This window comes from Crocuta crocuta, unplaced genomic scaffold (genome assembly GCF_008692635.1).
Source record: "Crocuta crocuta isolate KB4526 unplaced genomic scaffold, BGI_CrCroc_1.0 scaffold130, whole genome shotgun sequence".
In the NCBI taxonomy this organism is placed as follows: Eukaryota; Metazoa; Chordata; class Mammalia; order Carnivora; family Hyaenidae; genus Crocuta; species Crocuta crocuta.
Window position 1 is genome coordinate 17,829,211 of NW_027527920.1, and position 18,987 is coordinate 17,848,197.

General features: G+C 37.3%; 1 protein-coding gene across 5 annotated transcripts in view; it reads left to right on the top strand.

Annotated features, from left to right (window-relative positions):
• RAB27A (RAB27A, member RAS oncogene family) overlaps window positions 1-18,987 on the top strand; it is a 79,861-nt gene that overhangs the window by 29,206 nt on the left and 31,668 nt on the right. For 3 of the 5 annotated variants that reach the window (XM_077748339.1, XM_077748305.1, XM_077748313.1), the window contains one exon: window positions 16,908-17,082. In XM_077748339.1, the coding sequence (XP_077604465.1) occupies window positions 16,930-17,082 (153 nt within the window). In that variant the 5' untranslated portion in view covers window positions 16,908-16,929. Of the gene's footprint in view, window positions 1-3,137; window positions 3,245-16,907; window positions 17,083-18,987 lie in introns of all 5 variants that reach the window. The other 2 variants (XM_077748330.1, XM_077748321.1) reach the window with 1 other exon arrangement.

Consider the following 18,987-nt stretch of genomic DNA (forward strand, 5'->3'; position numbering starts at 1 on the left):
CCATTAGTAATACTGGTTTTGGGGGTTTTTTTAATGGAAACATAATTCCTGAGGTCAAAACATTCAACTTAAAAGCTTTTGCAGTCTAGTTTGTTGGTATGTGGAAGTTAACTTTAAATTTTAAAAAGTTGATTTATTAAACCATAATTATAGAATTGTGAAATTGATTTCCATTGTGGCTTCTAAAAACTTTTTCTTACTACTTTACAGTTACCTCTCATGTATATAGAATCTCATTTTGTCATCATTAAAAATTTTAATATCATTTGTTTCTTTAATGTCCTCCAACTACTCAAAAAATTTTCTAAAGCTGTTGCTTATCAATTTCTAAAATATTCATAGATACTTAAATCCTCATAGTGTTTTGTCATGTGGTTTATGCTCCTCTTGTCTATAATTTTCTTTACTCTCTTGGCTTGTTCTCTTGCTGATTCACAGTTAACTTTTTTTATTTTGTGTTAGTAAACTTCTATTGAGTTTCCTTTATTTTCAACAAGACCTTCTAGATATTTTCCGAGTGACCATCTTGCCCACTCACTTTAGCCCCTATATACTTAGACTCCTGCCTTAAAATATTGTTCAGGAAACAGGGGCTTGGTTCCCATAAGTGCCCTTATCTCAGGCTTGGCTGATGACAAAGACAAGTATGGCTTTGGGGAACCAAATGCTAATCTGGATGCATGGTTTTCCATCTCCCCAAGGTAGGAGGAAGAAACTTAGTGAAGGAATCTTGTTGGAACAATTAGGGAGCCTTCGAAATTGGATGGGCCAACAGAGGAGAGCAACCAGATGGGAAAAATTGCCCTGACTTAGAAGGGAAGGGGCGCCTGGGTGGCTTAGTCAGTTAAGCGTCCGACTTTCACTTAGGTCATGGTCTCGCGGTTTGTGGGTTCGAGCCCCGCATCGGGCTCTGTGCTGACTGCCAGCTCAGAGCCTGGAGCCNATGTTTTAGCTATTGTTGAGAGTGCTGCTATGAATACTTCTCCCCTTTTTGATCTGTTCCTTACTTTGTTGGTGTTTGACTTTGATGTGACTTTGACCACCTGTCTTGAACTCACAAACTGCGAGATCATGACCTGAGCCGAAGTCAGATGCTCAACTGACTGAACCACACAGGCACCCCTATATTTATCAGTTATTAAGTTTGCCATATCAGTGTTTCATTCTGTTCTCCAAAACCTATCTTGACTTTTTAGGGTCAAGCATAGCTTCTTGAGTCTATTGAGATTAATATGGATATATTTTCTGATGGCCTCAGTGTGTCCATTTAGTCCCATTAGCAAGGATCACCAAGATAGCTGGTTGTAAGCATCCTTCTAACAGTTGTCATTTTCAAGGACACTGATTCCTGTCCCAAGGCGGGGTGTGTCTATGTGTCTATGTGACCCATAGTGCTACCTTTATGTTTACTTCTGACCAGCTTGGTCTGGACTTTCCCAGGACTATTTAGACTTAGACACATAAACTTTCCCTTCCTGTGAATGATCCAATGATGGTTGTCTCCAAGACTCTATCTATTGGGCTTATCTTACTTCTCTCAAGCTTAAGGTACCCCTTCTTGGAGTTCTTATCAGGGACACCCAGGACATTTTGGGTTTTCCCTCCCAGGTGAGAAGATTTCTAAGATTGTGGTAAGTGGGGGAGATCTGAGAGGTGGCATCTTAAGGACATGTTCAGTAGAAAAGCCTGCCAAGCCTTATAAAGGAGTTGTCAATCTAAGGTGTTTAGGCAGTGTTTGGGTCCATAGACAAATGAGATGATTCAGAGTTGGCTTGAAGGTAGAGCTTTCCTCACTGGTTTACAAATGTGTGCAAAGGGGCTCTTGTTAGTCTTTATAGGGGCCACAGCCTTTGGAAGTCAGGTCTCATCTTCATCTTTATCTTCTTATCAGAATGGTTCTACTTTCATTGGTTTTGTATAGTGGAGGGCCATGTAAGATTTCATTTGAAGAAACTTGCTAAAGAAGGTTTGCAACTAGCTGGACCAAAGCAGTTTTCTGAGGTAGTGAAAGGTTTGCTGCAATGACCTTATGTAAGTTTTCTGAGACCCTGTGCAAGAGTATCCAGCTGGCTGTGAAGATACTGATCTGCTACAGACAAGAAGTAACCCAAACTTAGAATAGCTTGATCATATTTATAGAAGTCAAACAAGAAGTTCTCCAAACATAAAATTATCTCTACAGTGATCTGTAATCAAATGTTTTGATGCAACATATTGTGTTCATTCCTTATTGCTCAATTGACTGTCCTAACAGGATGGAAGCAAACATGCTGAGCAGATGTGCCTGAGCCTTGCTGTCATGTACTGAGAGTGGCTCACATATGCCTCTTGAAATAATTTCACAAGAGCGGATACAGAGATCTACTCTGAATTTTTACAAAAGAGAAAGAAAAAGGAGAGAAAATCCTATTGAAAATTACAGCCTTCTCCATTAATGATATATATATAGAAATTTCAAATAACATATATGCTCTAAAGACAGAAGCAAATAACTTAGCCAAGCAGCATAAATGAATAATTTGGATATCTCTAAATCTGGTATATAACTTGTATAACTGGAGGAGTTTTTATTCCAAATCAAAAAAATAACAATAAAGGGAAAACAGACCTGTGAATAAAAGTTTACAGAACTCATAAAGTACCTCCATGGTTCTCAGTGTTCTATAGCACACAAAGGCCACAGATTGAATGCCTCGTGAATAAGGACTGCAATGCCTTGTTCTTTTATGATCCTTTATATTTATCTTCTTTAAGATAGTATGTTGTATTTGTTTTATTAAAGAAATACAGTTTCTTAACACACCTTTCTCAGAAAGAGGTAAAATAGTAAAATGTAAGTAAAGATATATCAGATTGAGAAACATAACTAGCTAGCATACAATAAAGAGGGTGTATAGATCATTTTCAAACAGTTATGGACCCTTGATAAAACTTAAGAAATCACTCAAAATTTGATATTATGCAGATCAATTTTGCTGACCAAAATGCAGTAAAATTAGAAATCAATAGCAGTATCTAAACAGCCAACTGTGATCATACAGGTTAATTTAGAAATTGGCTGGATAGTTGCAAGTACATTGTAGTTCCTCCATCCTTTTGCATAAGTAAATCCAAGGCACGCCCCATTCTATAAACAGCTGCTGACAGAAATGCAAACAGTCCATGCCAAGACTGCATACTGAATGGGTGGAAAGACTTCCTGAGAATCCATAAGAAGTATACCCGATTAGACCTTGTTCTTTGGGTGAGTTCCTTTTCTTTCCTTTTGATTTAACTATTAAAGAATATGATACTATTTAGGGAGCAGTTGAACACATGTTCTAAATATATTACTGTAGAAAGTAGACCTAACAAGAACCAAAAAGGCCTTATTGACATGTAATGGGCAAGGCTAAGAATCCTCGTGTCATTGTTTGAGTTGTGCTAACACATTAGGAAATAGTTTGATTTTCTGAGCCTATTTCAATGTTCTTTTTAAAATTTTTTTTATATCTTAAAAAACTTCTTTTAAAATGGTGGTATAATTGATATTCATTGTATTAGTTTCAGGTATATAGCATAATGATTCAGTATTTGAATCTATTGCAAAATGATCACCACAATGTCATGTTATCACCTGTCACCATATATACAAAGTTTTTGTGTTATGAGAGCTTTTAAGATTTACTCTCTTACCAAGTTTCAAATATGCAATACAGTGTTATCAACTATAGTCACCATTCTGTATGTTGAATCCCCATAACTTATTTATTTCATAACTAGAAATCTGTATCTTTTGACTTCCTTAACCCATTCCCCCCCCCCACTTCCTGCCTCTAGCAATACCAATCTGTAGTCATAAGCTTGGATTTTTGTTTTATTCCACATATAAGTGACATGATACAGTATTTGTCTTTCTCTGACTTATTTCACTTAGCATAATATCCTCAAAGTATATTCATGTTGTCACAAATGGCAAGATTTCCTTTTTTATAGCTGAGTAGTATTCCTGTGTGTATGTGTGTCCATCTCATTTTCTTTATCATTTATATAATTTATATAATTTATTATTTTGTAAACATTTTTAATGTTTATTATTTATTTTTGAGAGAGAGAAAGCATGAATGGGGAGGGGGCAGAGAAAGAGGAAAATACATCTGAAGCAGGCTTCAGGCTCTGAGCTGTCAGCACAGAACCCGATGTGGGGCTCAAACCCACAAACTGTGAGATCATGACCTGAGCCGAAGTTGGATGCTTAATCGACTGAGCCATCCAGGCACCCTTCATTTATACCATTTATAATATTGATGGGTATCAAGGTTATTTCCCTATCTTAACTGTTGTAAGTAATGCTGTAGTGACATGGGGTACATATATCTTTTTGAGTTTGTGTTTCTATTTTCTTTTGACAAATACCAAAAGTGGAATTACAAGGTCATATGATAGTTCTGTTTTTAATTTTTTGAGGTAATTCCATACTGTTTTGCTCAATGGTTGCACAATTTACATTCCCACAAACAGCTTATGAGGGCTTCCTTTTCTTCCTTTCCTCATCAACACTTGCTATATCTTTTTGATGATAGTCATTCTAAGAGGTGTAAGGTGATAACTCATCATGGTTTTGATTAGCATTTTCCATGATGACTAGTGATTTGGATATCTTCTCATGTACCTGGTGGCCATCTGTATGTCTTCTTTGGCAAAATGTCTATTTTGGCAAAATGTCAATTCAGGTCCTCTGCTCATTTTTAAATCAGCAGATATGGTTTTTTGGTTTTTCGTTGTAGGACTTCTTTATATATTTTGCATATTAATCCCTTATCAGATATATGATTTGCAAAAATTTTCTCCCGTTTATATGTTGACTTTTCTTTTTTTTTCCTTCACTGAACAGTGTTTTTAAAATAATAAAGCTGGTGTATGGAAGAAATATTTATAGATGTTTTAAATTCAGGACAAACTTGTATCAGTATGTTGCCTGTTCTTTAACATTATGGAAAAAACAAAACCAGCACAATACTTAGAAGCATTTATGTTCCTGAAATGGCTCTATTCCCAGGAATAAATGGGGGAAAGCTCTTTTCCTTAGTGGAAAAGTAGAAGTCCTTGAGGACACAGCAGCACTTGAGCTTATTGAGAGGATCTAATACCTTGAAGTTAACATGACAGCTCACTATGTTATAAGAAAATATGCATTTGTTGACTGGCATTGTTGGTGTAAGATCAGTTTTTGCACACACAAATTGGAGTTTGGGAAAGTACCTGAAAATGAGAGACAAGAAAGCCAGAAAGGGAAAAAGAGAGTAGAGAGGTCATGGCACAGGAGTAAGTATTAGAAACAGGGCTGTTAGAACCCATCATGGGGCATGGTCGAGGGTAGATGTTAGACTGTGGAAAATAAAAGAAAACCAGTTTTGTGGTGATGGAATCCTGTGTGTGTTAATAAGCCACCATACACCCAAAGAAGATATTTCTGGGAGCTGAGAACAGCTAACCTGTGATGTGATCAGCAGGGGTGAGCATGCAGGGAAGCTAGGACAGGGGAGAAGTGGAACCATACCTGGCACATCTTAGTGGCCACTGTGAGCATCTGTGTGCCAAACCAGTGGTTCGGTTTAGCCTTTGGAGTAGGAATGTGGGATGGGAGCTCTCAACATTCACATTTCCTCTGTCCTTTAGGAAATCAGTGAAAATTATTTCAGTATACTGTAAAAATTACCCTTATAAAACAAACGTGAAAATAATAACAAACATGAAAATAATATCCTAGTGTGTGATTGGTTGGATCTGGAAAGGCAGGGTGTCTGGACACACTTTCTCTACAGGGTGAACAATACAGAGTGCTCACATTCTCATTTTTAAAATAAGGCAATGATAATGGAGCTCTTCCCTTCCCCATTTATTGTCAACTCAGGGATATTTATCTAATTGTTTTTATTATTTGGACAGTGATCCTCAACAGGTCTTCTGTCTTCTAATTCTTAAGGTTTTTTTTCCTATCCTAAAATTTTTCTTGGGATGAAAGAAACATCATTGCTACTTCACAAATTTAAGTTGTTTGCTTCTTGATTTGGTGTGTTTCTCCTGACAGATTAACACCTTTCTTGTGTTGCAGTACACTAAAAACTTGAAGCAGGTAAGATGCAAGAGACAGCCAGTCTATGCTGGTCAAAGGCTTTACCACACATGTCCCATGCTCTGGGAGGACAAGTCTGGGCAGAACCACTGATTCCATTTCTAGGTGAAAAATGGAAAGGTGTTGGGTGTTTTGTGACCTTGGAGATGCACATTCCAATATCAAGTCCTGCGAGTGCTACTTGATTTTTTATCCTTGCAGTCCTGGCTGGGGTAGCAGCACTGTCATTCCTAGTATTTCTGGCTTTGAGTCCCAGGCCCAGAATTTGGTGGCACTCCGAAATAGCCAAATGCCATCATTTGGCTTGTAATAGCAGAATTCCCTCTGTCAACCAGTTGACTTCTGGATAGCCCACCTCTCAAGTACTTAAGTCACTGCTCCTTTTCCATTTTTGGAAAATATTTTCACTCCATTCTTTGAGAATTTTATAAAGTTTTCAGTGTCATTCTTAAGGTATTATGGAAAAAGTACCATGCTTAAAGTCGTAAGATCAGTGTTCAAGCTTAAATCTGTTGTAATCAAAAGAAGAGCTATGACATACTGATACCTATTAGGCATTTCACTATTTTACACAGGTAGGTGGTGGTGTCCTGTTTGAATATAGGAGACCCTGACTCCAATGTCTGTTAACATCATCTTCTATGTACCTTTAAAAAGCAACCATTGTGTGAGAGTAAACTTTACAGATTTTTCACTTCTATCAGATTCTTAGAGACTTTCCACCTTCATGGTATCATTCAGAGGCACATTTAGCCCTGGGTTGGACATTGCAGTGACATATGGTTGTGTCCATTATGGGGCTGCTTTCACATTGTTTGGGATATTACTCAGTAAACCAAACAGCCACTCCTATTGCCACAGTATGGCCTATATTTTACAAATGACATATTCTATAGTGTGCCCTTTCCCTGTTACCTCGTATCTATAAAACAAGAATTTCTTATCACAAACTATAAGTAATATAACACCCAGTGTTTACTTTCCATAAATTCCTATAAGGACTCATATTCTGATCCTAAAAGAGGTTCAAGAAACAGATAACTTCTTTTATTTAAACAAATGAATCAATGGTTTCCATAAATTTTAAAAAAGCCCGTATTTCATTTGAATCATCCCACAATGGTCTTCCAGAAGAATGCTTTCCACTTTCAAGAATAATTCCAGTGTCTCCTTCTTTCCTAATGTGTAGTTGCTTGTATTTGTTTACTGGGTTATATTGCTTACCTACTGAGGTGACAGTAACATTTCAGAAATAGGTCAACTCCTGGATTGAGACTGTTTATTCTTTCTTTACCCTACTCTTTCTCTTTAATACTCACAAAAAATTTGCAAATGTCTAGAGGAAGATTTTACAAATGAGGAAATGTTTGGATGTCCTGCCCATTTTTGGAAATGTGTATTTAATCTAATGGTATTTGCAGATCACTTTATTTTTTCTCTGGATAACTTGCTATGTTGGAATATTGTCATGTGTTACAAGTCATTCTTTTCACTTTGTTTAAACGGGGAGAATGGTATATTCATATGTAGCAGGTGCATTTATAAACAGTAAGCCAAGTGATATGCAAATTTAGATCCTTTTGATTTTTAGCCAGGAACATCTCCCCTGACTGTTAAGGATGGATCCATAATATTACTACAAAGCACTGTATTGATTGGAATGTATGTATGAATCATAGGTTATAGGTGAATATCTAATGCAGTTGTATAATATTTTGAATTTAGATAAACTCCTCCTTCAATAAAGTGTCAAGGAAGAGCTAGATTGCAATTTCCTTCTATTTTTCTTTTTCTTTTGTTTTTAATGTTTTATTTATTTCTAGGAGAGAGAGAGAGAGAGAGAGAGACAGTGTGAGCAGGGGAGGGTCAGAGAGAGAGGGAGTCACAGACTGAAACAGGCTCCAGGCTCTGAGCTGGCAGTCAGCACAGGGCCTGACGCGGGGCTCGAACCCACGAACCGCGAGATCATGACCTAAGCGAAAGTCGTTCGCTCAACCGACTAAGCCACCCAGGCGCCCCTCCTATTTTTCTAAGCCATTAGATTTCTACTTAGTTCTTTCTACCCGAGATCTTTTCACCAAGACCAGCTCCTGTTCAGGAGGGCAGAAACCTACCTACCCATATTTGGACCAGAAATTGAGAAGAAGCTCATGTACACAGAGGGCAGAGGCTGTCTCCTCTCGTGAAAATGAGGAGCCCCACTATTGGGGAGTACATGTGTTGTTTTTGTAGTGAAAGTGGATGTGTTTCACTCCAGGGCATAGGAGTTGCAACGGTCTGAGACAGTTGTAGCCAGGGCTTATTTGGTAAACACAAGTTGACCCCACTCATATCTTGGTACATCTTAAAATGCTTTTACTACCCTGCCTCACTCTGTATGATTTCTCTTCCCTTTTTCTGCTGTTTCTATTATGTGTGTGCTTCAGAATGCCAGGAATGGGTCAATAGTGGTGCCATAAACAAAACAAAACAGTATAAGCCTCCTGATTTTTAACATTAAATTTTAAAAACACTGATAGACTTTATTGTTCTATGCCAGTCATTGGTATGTGAACATTTTTCTCTAGATGAATGCTTGGATAAGGAGATACTAATATATACAACAGAATATGAGGCAATATAGTTCTCAAAAATGCTGATGTTTTCTACTTTATCAGAAAAGTAATGGTTACATTCATATATTCCTATTTCTACATAGAAATCACTTTGGGCAAGGTAAGTGGAGTCCATAAGCTCTATAGGAACACTGTAATACTTTATTAACCTTTCTAAGAAGTTCAAAATATTTTCCAATAAAAATTCTTTACGTATACCTCATGTTTCTCCTTTAAAGAGAACATGTGCTCTTTTGGCACACCTGGCTCAGTCAGTTAAGTGTCCAACTCGATATCAGCTCAGGTTGTGGTCTCACAGTTGTGAGATGGAGCCCTGTGTCAGCCTCCATGCTGAGTGTGGAGCCTGCTTGGGATTCTCTGTCTTCTTCTTGCTTGCTCTCTGCCTCTCCCCTCCTCAAACTAAGTATTCATTAAAAATGTTTTCTCTTTATTCTCTATTGAGCTTCACATTTTTATTCCTTTTGCATCTTTACATGCATGCCAGACATGTGGCTTGTGCATATATCTACAGGGAAAAAGCCCTATGGGGATATGAATTTTGATGTCATATTGTGTTATGTTTAGAAGGGAAGATTGATTGGCTTTTTTGAAAACCCAAAGAGGTGGGTGTAGTCATTAGACGAATATAGGTTAGGATGTGTCTGAAAGTGTAAGATTTCCACGCTGAGTATTGGCTCTCCATTGTGCTCTGGCACCAAGCACAGAAAAGGCAGTCACTAAATAGTTGATCAATGAAAAAGACTGTGGATGAGCCAGAAGAAGTATCCTTACAGAGAACTTTAGTCAGCATCACAGAAAATAATCTTGATTTGAGAGAAGAGTACCAAGCTCAAGACCAAACAAGTTTGTAGAAAATTGAAAAACTTCTTGATTTTTATGCACTTTCCATTTTGAAACCACAAGAAAGAAAGGCCTAAAGAAAGATGATTTACAGGGGATGATACAAGTTTCAAGATATGTAATTGCTTGGATTTACTATGACCAACAAGAGGCAGACAAGCCCTCATTTTCTAACTTCTCTTCTTGGGGGAACCAATCAGAAGGAAGGGCTTTGTGACAGAGAGGCAAAAGTACAGGCCTTTCATCCCAACTTCTCTGAGTCTAAGCCTTAGTTAAAAAACAATTCATCTCTATAGGGACTGGCACCACAGAAAACTTTGGTTCCCAAATCAAAGCAACTATAACTGAGGTTCCTGGCTTTGAAGGAAGGAAAGGAATGCAGAGAGAACAAAAATCATGGTATGTTAGAAAAGGATACAATACTAGAATTTAGACTAGGGATCTAGCTCATCTAACCTGCTGGTTGATTTTTATATCATTCACTTGTCTTCTCTGAGCTTCATTCAGTTTTTTCTTCTGAAAATTAAAACACTCAACTGATGAACCCTCCAGCTCTGAAACTGCCAAAAATCAGACAGATAAAACTTAGCGTTAGATTGGAATGCCAAAGAGAGCGTTTGTGATGTTTAAAGATCTCATAAGTGATTGCACCTAAATTGAATTTTTCCTATGATTTTTCCAAAGGTTCAGACATTGGGTTAAGTAAGTAAGTATAGATGGTAAAATGACATGCCTTGCTGAAAACTTGATGAGACTATTAGGAATAGTATTGCTAAAGACAAGTTTCAATTATTGAACAGTTAACACAGACCAGGCAATATGCTAAAAGCTTTCTGTAGATAATGTCACTTAATAGCCATTGTTATCTCCATTTTACAGTTGAAAGAATGGAGGCTTAGTTTAAAGAACTCAGACCAGGTCACATAAAGAGTCAAAATTTGAACCCAAGCCTACTTCCCATCATATTAAAATATCGCTATGTATTATAACTCATATACAGACCATTGAGTTTTCTTTAATGATGATGAGCTGATAAAATCATGCATGTCTAGTACTTTTTGTGGCACATGGTAATTATTCAGTTAATATTCTCCTTCCCTCTTTTTAACTTTCTGTACTAAATATGGGTGATAGAGGGAAAATTTGGCTTTCAAGCCTCATTCTTTTCCCTGATCCTTTGCTTTTTCATTCCCTCTCCTCCCCATCCCACTCTCCTGACTATCGATGGGAAAGGTGATCCCTAGAGAGGGACCCCCTTGTAGAAAGACTAACGCCTCTGTCTCTTCAAAAGAACAACCAGTAAAGTAGCCACTGGTGTCCTGGGAACTTCTGGTTGCGTGTGGTATCCTGAATCCGTTTCAGAGATCACATCCCAGAGTGAGAATAACAGGCCAATTGCCTAAGAAAGAAAGCTGTTTGGTTTTCCTTTTGAACTACAAAAAGCCCCTGTTAACAAACACATTTTAGACAGAGGAGAACAAGGACTTTGTTCTGTTTTCTACTACAAAATGTGAATAGTTTAAAGAGTGACTCTTTTGTGATGGTTGATGTCTCTCAGGAACAAATGGTCTCCAGCATTGGGGGGATGCTTTCAGTCTCAAAGACTGATGATCAGAAAAGTAGGAAAAAAAAAAAAAAAAGGCTTTCAAGAAATGGCTGCTGACCTCTCTAGAGTAGTTTTAGAATGATTCTGCCAAATGATAGGGGATCCAAACGTTGGAGTCTATGATTGACTTTAATAGGAAGCTCTATGGAGAATTTGGGTTAGGAATGTGTGTGTGGTGGGGGGCAGGGAGAGGGAGGGAGGGAGGGAGGGGGAAAAATAGATCCATTTCCTTTCCTCTTAACTAAAACCACTCTCTCCTATCTTATTCCCTGAAAACAATTAAAATATGTTTTCTTTTTTAAATAAGGAAGAAGATCATTGACTTTCTCTCAGCAGGCAATTATCACCACTTAGTGAATGTTGAGGAAGTGGGTGTTTCTTGCTTTCTATTGTTAATCTGATGAGAGTGAGGGTGGAGAGCCCTTTGAAAAAATATTTGTGTAGGGAGGAGAAGTAGAAGCGAACTGAGTAAGAAAGTGTTTTGCAAGTCCAAAATTAGAGTCATTCTTGACTTTTTAGAAGACATTTCCTTAAGGTATTTCAGATGCTACTTCCTGAAGGAAACCTAGAGTTTAAAGAAGTGAACTTCAGTTCAAATGCTCTTCATAGATCCTGTTTTTTCATTAATTTTTAGGGACATAGTTCTTTCTTACACTTCTAGGAAAGAAAGGAATATTGCCTGAATATTGACTGTTGGAAGCTAGACTGCAAGATGATAATGCTAATAGGAGTTAATACTATACAGGATTTACTCTCTGCCAGACACTGTTCTAAACTCTTCATGTATACATTAACTCAGTCTTCACAATAACCCTCTGAGATAGGTTTACTGCTTCATCAAATCTAAAATGTGTTGATGGTGCATCTGTGCTCTTGCTAGAAGATGCTCAAGAAAGGTTTTCACATAATTATCTTCAGTGCCACCTCACTTAGTAACAATTGCAAGATGTCATGGGTTGTAAGACTTTGAAATGTAAGATGCACCCCAATTATAAAGAAATGGAAATAAGCATATGCATGATAGAATTAACAAAATAAAAATTAATTTTAAAAAATCATTCCTAATTTTAAAACAGTGCAGCCTGAGGCAAAAGGGGTTAAATTTTCTAAAGTGAAATGACTGGATTCACATCCAGGTGACTTGGTTCTAGAGTCCATGCTCTTAACCTCAACTTTTTCCTGTCTGTCAACAACATGCTGGAATTGAGCCCATGTTGGATAGGCTAGACTGCCTAAGGCCTACTTACTCATCTTCTCTTTGGGGCATCCATGACAGAAGAGCACTGAGATCCTTTGGAGAGGGAAGTGTGTGCAGTGTGTAGCCCTTGCCTTTAGGGCTGTGATAAAGATTGTAAAATACTTAGTGTGTGGGCTTCTAACCCATTTTTAGCAAGAGCAGTGCAATTGGAAAGAGCTTTCATGAACTGGCTTCTGAAGCATCAATAGCTTGGAATACTGACTGCAAATAGTATGCACAAAATGTTTGGGTGTCCCAAATGTCAAATTCTGTCCTGTGTGTTTTCAGCTGAAACTTAGTGTTAAGTTTTCTTCATCTGGTGGTAATAAGCAGTGGTGAAACACACATAAGGGACTGCAGGATGGGTTTGGGGTTGTAGTTTGCTAAGCACTAGAATTAGCTTCTTTTGGAAGATGGGATGGTTCCATTAATTCTAGACTTCGACTAAATGACTACAAAGTCAGATAAGAATCTTGTTAATATCAATACCCTGCCCAAACCCTGAAAAATCTCTGTTATCAATTTGAAGGCCTGCCTCCTTCATGAGTCCTTTTATTTCCTTGCAGCTTCCTACTTTTAAGAATTCTGGTCTCTGTTAACCCAGACTAGCCTAGTCATCGTGATCAATTTAGGGCACACTTTACATGGCCTCCAAATTTGCTAAACGTTTTCCCCGATTTGAAACCTCTATTTTATTGTTGGATCATGGATTACTGTTTCACTGCCAGGTTCCTGAGATAAAATGAAAGGTGAGTTCTTAACCAAGGAAGACTCTGTCACTCATCATACCTTTTCCTATTGTTTATCATATTCTCTGCCAGTGTGCCGTGCTCCTTTCTCCCAACCTGATTATTACTCTCCAACACATACAACTGAGGTAATTATAAGTAAAAATTTAAGTTTGTCAGTTCCGCATATGTTTAAAGCAGCAAACCATTGCTTTTTAGCTTCTGTTTATTATATTACATTTCTAGCCTTGAACTGTTTGAACATCTGATCTGTACACTTGGACTGGTTTGAACTGATTTTTAATCCATCTAAGACCATAAAAACCATTTTATAGATGCCATGAACTAATTTACAAGCAGTTTGATAAAATTAGAGCCAGCATGGCCTCGTTGGAGAGATTTAACTCATTAGTACTAACTTGACTCAGTTAAATATACTCTGAACCAATCAAACCTAACGTTAACCAGTCAGAACATCCTTGTCCAGGTCAGAACTTACTTGAGCTAGGCAAAACTAGTTTGAAGAAGTTAGAGCTATGCAAACCAGACCCAAGTAATTTTCACTAGATATATCTACTTTTAGCCAAAGTAGCTTTAGGTCAGTAAAAATAGTTTTATAGGTGGAAACTCTGAACTCAACTCTTTCATTCTGAACTAGAATGAACCATTCAGATGTTTTTGGACAGTATTAGCTTATTAGAATGGATTGCAGTGTCTGATACAGATTTGAACCTGTTTTTAAGCTGGTCATAACATTTCTGCAATAGACATATCAATTTAAAATGGGTTAAAAATGTTTTAAACCAGCCAGAAAAGTTCAATTAGTTTAAAGGTGATCTATGTTGATTCAGAGAATGACTCTGAGTTAGTCAGAAATCCTTTGTGCTACAAATATGTTCTGAGCTGATCAGAGGCAATTTCAGAGATTGTTCTTGGTCTTCAGAGCCAGTCTGATTTGTCCAGAATGGGGTGAAGAGAGTGAGCTAACCTTTACTGTGTACCCAGTATATGCCAAACACTGTTCTGGGTGCTCCACAAAGAGCATCTCATTCAATTCTTAGAACAATAGCGTGAAGGAGTGTATATTATCTTCTTTTTCCTAGAATAGAAACTTGAATCCAAGGCTCAGAGACGTTTCAGTAGCTGACATGTGGGAGACATGGAGCTCTGCTGGACTTCAGAGGTCATGTGTTTCCTATTAGGCTACCTGTACAATATCATACCTGGTCACTTTTAAGCCCCAAGATGCATTTGTGGAAACTTGAGGAACAGACAATAAGCTTGGAGATAGAGTGCACATTGGACTTGGAGTTAGGAGATGTATATTCTAGACTGTGCAAACGATTTAACTTCTCTGGGTTCTATTTTTCATCCTTTTGAAAACTCAACGCAGAGAGTGTAAAATCTGGACCTTTATCTGCCTTGTTAATCTGAAAATAATTGCCTAGAGGCATGATCTGAAGAGTGTAAACTATGATCAATTATACCTTCAGTTGTGGTATTTGGTTTGTTAATACCTTTCTTTATGATGGCTGAGTTTGCGAACAAACTGTTATGTATTGCTGCCAACATGAATAGAAAACAAAACCCACAAAGAGCATTTATAGATTTCTCTGTGTGATTGTTCTCCCATGATAACTAAACACATTAAATTTTGGTGCAGCATAGATAGTTTCATCTGTCTTTGAGTTCCATTCAAGTGGATTTAGAGATTTATAGAAGAGTGATGCCATTGATGACAACATTTTTTTCTGTACCTTAAATGATGTAAAAACATAGATATAGAAATGACCAGCCTCTTTCAAATTAAAAAATAAATAAGATAGTTATTATCATTGCAGACTTCGGAGTTGCTCTCTGCTCCCTCATTCATTTTGAGGGGGAACTTCCAAAATGATTAAACACTAGCTGAACCTGCTCTACAATTCTTAGCTCTTATTAATGAATCACTGGGAACCAAATGAGATGCTGTAATATAATATACTAGAGTATTTGTACCCTATTGGTCATCTTCCAGAGAGGAATTCTATTATGTACCATTAATACTGGCAACCAACCTGTGCATTCTGAAGCTATAACATAGGAAAGCCATCATCTGTGAAGTGTAATTCTTTATAGTGTGCAAATAGAATTATGAATGTTTGTGGAGGCTCTGCCCTTAGCAGCTGACCAGCCATATCTGAATGTGAGGTTACAGATCTTCACTAAGGCATGATGAGAAAATAAACTGCAGTGCCTCTTGGGGGTCAGCACTCAAGATTTTTGACCATAAGGTGAGTCATCAAATTGAGGATAGTGGAGGCAAACTTGAAAATCAATAAATGTCGTTGCTTAAGCTTTATTAATTTTATAGATCTATAGAAATAATTCTATAGGAAGCATTGAGAACTGTGGTAAAGTTTCTCGATGTAAGGCTGGGTGAAAGTGGATAATGAGAAGAAAATCATCAGCATCTAATGTAGGGCATCTGATGTGTGTGTGTATACAGGTAAACATGCATGTTTGAATGGGCAGATAGGGTGGCCAGTGGTAATGGTATTGCTGATTATTTTTCTGATTTTCAAAAGGGTTTATTGCTATTACAAACGAGAAGATAAAAAGAAGTAAGCTCTCCCTGGAAACAGACTACATTTTCAGTTGGACTGATATTTTGAGTAGTTTGAATCTATTTAGAGAATAAAAACAAATCCTTTGCTGATTGCAAAGGATAAAAATAACCATATTTAGGTCTTTCTGGTAAAAACAGAATTTTTCTTCCATAAAGTGGACTTTTGTTTTAGTTAATGTTGAAGACCTGAATTGGTAGCATTTCTTATTCAAATACCAAGGCAAGTAAGGGTAAGTGAGCCCTTTGTAATGGAATTATGGTCTCTGAACAGTGACTGCCCAAATCTGGAATATATGCAGTATATAATAACAATAAAATAAAAGAAGCTGCAAGCCAAATTTTACTTGTGAATTAAGCGTTGTCTTTGAAGGAACTATTGTGACATTTGAAAATTAATAGGATAAATGAAATTGCCTAGATGTCCACATAAGGAGAAAAACCAAGGATCTAGGGCTAGAAGACTTTGAAGAAGAAGAAGGGGTTAGAATCACTTTCATTCTTAAGAATTATTATTTCATTAACATTCTCCTTCCTCCTTTCTTTTTTGTTCTAAAATTTTCTGAAATTTTTTGTTCTAAAATTTTTGCTCTATATGATCTGTACGTAAGACTGATTGGTTGGGGGCACCTGGGTGGCTCAGTCAGTTAAGTGTCTGACTTCAGCTCAGGTCATGATCTCACAGCTCAAGTTCAAACGGCAAAAGTTCAAGCCCCATGTCAGGGGTTGAGCAGAGCCTGGAGCCTGCCTTTCAGATTCCATGTCTCCCTCTCTCTCTTGCCCCTCCCCTGCTCATATTCTGTCTGTCTGTCTCTCTCGTGCTCTCAAAAATAAATATTTTTTTAAAAATAAAAAAAAAGACTGAGTGGTGGTTACCCTCTTGATTTTCATTCTCACTAGGAATTTTCATCTTGTCAGTACTATAATACGCATGTTGGATTTAAATAAAACTGTTATTTATTATTTCAGTAATACCTCATCTAGCAAATTATTACGTCCTTGAGGACAGTAATAACTAATCCTCTTCATAGAATCCTTAGGCATAAAGGTGTCACATAGTACTTATTGAACTGGATATTAAAGTAACTCACTTTATTCATGGAAGATTCTAATATTTCCTAATGGCTTGTTAGTAAATATGCATTTGTTTGTATTTTACAGGTGAACCACTGAGTTATTCATTATGTCTGATGGAGATTATGATTACCTCATCAAGTTTTTAGCATTGGGAGACTCTGGAGTAGGGAAGACCAGTGTACTTTACCAGTACACAGATGGCAAATTTAACTCCAAATTTATCACGACAGTGGGCATTGATTTCAGGGAAAAGAGAGTGGTAAGTTCTATATAAAAATATCTGAGTCAACATTTGCCTATTTGATTAGTCTATTTTGTAGAAATTAGAAGGACAAAGTTTGGAATATAAAACTAAAGGTTGCAATTGAAAATGTATTATGTTCAATCTAGGCAGTGTGATTTAGAAGGTTGTGCTGAAAAACACTTAATATAAAACCAAGGAGATGGGCGCCTGGCGGGGCTCAGGCTCATGATTTTGTCTCAGGTCTTCATCCCAGGGTTGTGGGATCTAACCCTGTGTCAGGCTGTGTAGTGAGCGTGAAGCCTGCTTGAGATTTCTCTCCCTCTCTCTCTCTCTCTCTGTGTGTGTGTCTCTTCCGCTCCTCCACCCTCTCCCCCACTCATGCACTCGATCTCTCTCTTTCCCAAACTAAAACAAAACCAAGGAGACAAAAGTGAAGATTTTTAATTTTCCCTTTATATCCTTTTGGCTTGTATCTTTCCCTGGGCCTTTATAAAGTTATTTGTCTACCTTTGTTATGAAGCATACAAACCACCCTGACCCTCATACTTCTGTTTTGTCAGCTATGTCTTCCACCTTTGATGACATTTTTAATAGCCTTTGCCTTAATTCAATCCCACTAAGTGGCAGAACTCATCACTGCTGCCAGGAGAATGAGGTTGGGGTAGGTGTGAGAATGCAGTAGTGCATGTTGATCTGGAAAGTAACCAAAGGAACATGGAGGTTCTATAGAATGATGAAGGAGGGGACTCTTTTTTTTTTTAAGGGACCACAGGACTGAAAGTTATTCTCATGGTAGAGAGGAGGACAGGAAGTCACTCTGTCAGATTTGCAAAGAAAAGATGACCTTCTCCGTGAACTACATTTCTTGCTGAAAAATCGACACTTACCGTGAAGCAGGTCCATAAGGGGTCAGGAGATTAATGACAGAGATATTTCAGTGGGGAATATTCTACCTGGAAAAGATACAGGGTCTCTGTCTTCCAGGGCAGAAGAATTCATTCCCTCTTACTCACTGTAGGTCTTTTTTTCTACTGCTAGAGTTTTAAAGATCCACTGAGTAAGAATAGGAGTTCATGAAATTTTTAGTCTTGACATTTAATTAGTAGAATCAACATATATGTATGTGATTATATTTATCAATTCCCATTTTATAACCTGTTTTTAAAAAATGACTTTATTGAGATATTTACATAACATAAAATTCACTCATTGAAAATTCACTCAACTCAGTGTTTAGTATATTTACCACTAATATACTAAAACTAATCATTGTGCAAACCATCACTACTATCTAATTTTAGAATATATCACCACCCTAAAAGAAACCTTATGCCCTTTAGCAGTCATTCCCCATTTACCCTCCCTCAGCTATTCTATACGTATCATATCAATGGAATCCCCTCTATTCTCTGTTTGGTACATATCAATGGAATCATACAAAATGTGGCCTTTTGTGTCTGCTTTCTTTCATTTGGCATGAACATGGGATGTTTTCCATATATTTATCAAATATCAAAGCCTGATATTTTCAAGGTTCATCCATGTTGCGACATGTATCAGAACTTCATTCTTTTTTATGACCAAATAATATTCCATTGTATCAAAATACCACATTTTGGTTATCCATTCATCCATTGATAGACATTTGGGTTGTTTCACTTTTCAGCTATTATGAACAATACTTCTATTAACAGTCATATGCATTTTTTATTTGGACTTATGTTTCCAAATTTCTTGGGTATAGACGTAGAAGTAGAAATTGATTGGTCATATGTAAACTGTTTAACTTTGAGTAACTTCCAAATTTTCTAAAGAAGCTACACCATTTTACATCCTTCCCAGCAATGTATGAGAGTTCCAGTTTTCCATATCCTCACCACCTCTTGTTATTGTCTATTTGATTGTAACCATTCTAGTGAG